This window comes from Cucurbita pepo, chromosome LG11 (assembly GCF_002806865.2).
Source record: "Cucurbita pepo subsp. pepo cultivar mu-cu-16 chromosome LG11, ASM280686v2, whole genome shotgun sequence".
Lineage (NCBI taxonomy): Eukaryota > Viridiplantae > Streptophyta > Magnoliopsida > Cucurbitales > Cucurbitaceae > Cucurbita > Cucurbita pepo.
Window position 1 is genome coordinate 9,680,895 of NC_036648.1, and position 2,540 is coordinate 9,683,434.

The window sequence follows — 2,540 nt, forward strand, 5'->3', positions numbered from 1 at the left end:
CAATATCTAATAAAGATGGATTAAGTTGAAAAAGTTTACTATTCCATTTTAAAAAATCCTAATCCGACCTCTAATGCCCTATGAACCCAATAGAGATTTATTTCAAGAATTTCCCCAACAAAATTGAACCGTCTTTCCTTTTTCTTTCAATCTTTCAAGGAAAAACTAAGATTTGCAAACGTGATAAATTGGACTTCCATAAAGTGTGTTGATAAGGATACCTCATGGCTTTTTTGAATCTGGCATAAAGGAACTGCTATCAACTTGAGGTTCTTTGGCACGAAGAATTCTCGATTCTCCGGCAGCTTGACCAGGAAGAGTTTAGTGCACTCCTGCATCAGGTAGTGAGTGAGTTACAGGAAAAGCCATGGCTTAAAGGAAGTAGCCTGTGTCCCAATGACTACCTTGGCGCCTTTTACATTACTGGACAAGTGTGGATCAAAGGTTTCAAAGTCAGGCCTCCACCACATCCCAAGGCACTCGCCGATCTAAACGTTAAAAGAAGAGCACTTCAAATTCAATCATTCAAATCCAATGAACAGATTTGGAAACTGCAGTACCTCCCAATCAGATGCATCAGAGGCTCCAATGGCAGATAGCTTGCTTGACAGCTTTCGTCTCAGACCATCAAGATCTGTAAATTGAGATCATCCACCATGATCAAATATTCATCAGCTTAACTATGTTACACAAACACAGCTGCAGAATAGATTCACAGTATCAAGTTTATGCANACCAGGAAGCTTGACAATTGAATTTCGTAATCGCAATAGCAACAAATGAGGATGTTTAAATAGTTCAACCTAATTTGAGAAACAACGAGCAGTTTCAAAACTAATTCAGCAACTAAGCACTGTTTCTGATCGCAAGATGAAATGTTCATGTATAAATTTTATAGCAGAAAAGCTTCCTGAATTCAGATTCAATGAGAAGATTTCTCCCAAAATGGAATGAAATAATGAGATCAACAGAGCCAGTAAGAAATTCTAGATGCTTAAAGAAATCGATAACCAAGAGCCAAAAGATTGGTGAAATAGAAGTGAATTAAAGCAACAAAAATACAAGCATTGTGAATGAAGAAGGAACGAACCAGCAAAACTGCTCCGACATAAGTTCTCAATCCGTAAGCGGCATAGCTGCAAAAAAATCAGGCGAGAAAACAGATTAGACAAATTGAAGGACGTAAACAGAAAACAGGCAGTGTAGTGAAGGGATTAAAGGGAGAATGGATACTTGGAATTCATCCTCTGGACGCGATCAGCCAAGGCCTCGTTCTTGAAAAGCAGAGCCTCTTTGGATCCAAAGAAGTAGTTTCTGAGAGGGTAAATATCGATGGCTCGGCGTTGCTCGGCGGCAGAAGCTTCATCGTCCTCCATAGCATTCACATGTCCGTCGTCTCCCATGGCCGATTGCAGAAAAACAGAGAGAGATAGAGAGAATCGAATATGGAGAGAAAGGAGGACAGTGAGTGGGAGTAGAGAATATAGGTCTGGATGTTTGAAGATGGCGTGTGGTTGCAGAGAGTGGACACGAGGCGAAAAGTGGAGTGCGTCACTCGCTCCGTATTTAAGCCTTAAAAAAGACCGAGACATGACGACCGGTGCGAAACAGAGATATCCACGTGGCTGAGATTCGAAAGGGCTTCAACCTCTTCATTCCCGCCAACTGTTTCTATTTTTCCATCTTAATGAATTCTTTAATATAATTTTGCTGCCCTAAAAAAAATTCTAAACCAATAATTTAAAATATAGCTATTTTAAAAAATATATATAATAATAATATTTTATACACAAAAATAAAATAAAATATTTATAATTTCTTAAAATTTTAAATTTTAATATTATAGCATAATTTATAAAAACTAGTTATATTATAAATTTAGTTTGTTTATAAAATTTAAAAAAGATCTAATAACTCTTTAAATTTTTAATTTGTTTCTAGAATATCTATTTATTTAAAAAAAATAATTGATGGGTTCCTTCGTGTTAAATATGTTTGATATATTTAAAATTTGTATTTACTAACTAATATATTAGACATAAAATTAAACTTTAATAAGGTCTTTTATCAGAAAATTAAAAACTTAAAAAGAATTTATTAGATTTAGTTAATTTTAAATTTAGTAAATTAAATAGATATTTCAATCTCATTCCCAATTATTTATTAGAGAAGAAACTAATATATATATATATATATATTTGGTAATTAATATTTTAATGCTTAATCTAAATTTTAACACCGCCATTTCTTTAACTTTTGTAAAAGGATAAAGAGACCAACTAACCCAATCCTTTAATCTCGCTTCTAATCTTTTCTTTGTCTCCACGTGTCACCTACCTCAAGATTCAACTAAATACTATTATTTTAAAAATAAAGTATCAATTTCCTTGTAAATAATATGTTACACTATATAAAAGAAATTTATTTTTCAATAATTACAATATTATATTTATTTTTTATAAATATTTTAAGATTAAAAAAATAGAAATAATCAATGATAAAGCATGTGAAGAAAATAACACTTTTTTTTTTTTTTTTTT

At 32.7% G+C, this 2,540-nt stretch overlaps 1 protein-coding gene across 1 annotated transcript in view; it reads right to left on the reverse strand.

Annotated features, from left to right (window-relative positions):
- LOC111805064 (pre-mRNA cleavage factor Im 25 kDa subunit 1-like) overlaps positions 1 to 1,530 on the reverse strand; it is a 4,830-nt gene extending 3,300 nt beyond the window's left edge. Inside the window, exons 1-6 of the mRNA XM_023689933.1 lie at positions 1,234 to 1,530; positions 1,091 to 1,136; positions 725 to 803; positions 561 to 649; positions 405 to 488; positions 222 to 332 (exon numbers count right to left, since the gene is read on the reverse strand). Of these exons, the coding sequence (XP_023545701.1) occupies positions 222 to 332; positions 405 to 488; positions 561 to 649; positions 725 to 803; positions 1,091 to 1,136; positions 1,234 to 1,403 (579 nt within the window). The 5' untranslated portion in view covers positions 1,404 to 1,530. The remainder of the gene's footprint in view (positions 1 to 221; positions 333 to 404; positions 489 to 560; positions 650 to 724; positions 804 to 1,090; positions 1,137 to 1,233) is intronic.
- Between the last annotated feature and the right edge of the window lie 1,010 nt (positions 1,531 to 2,540).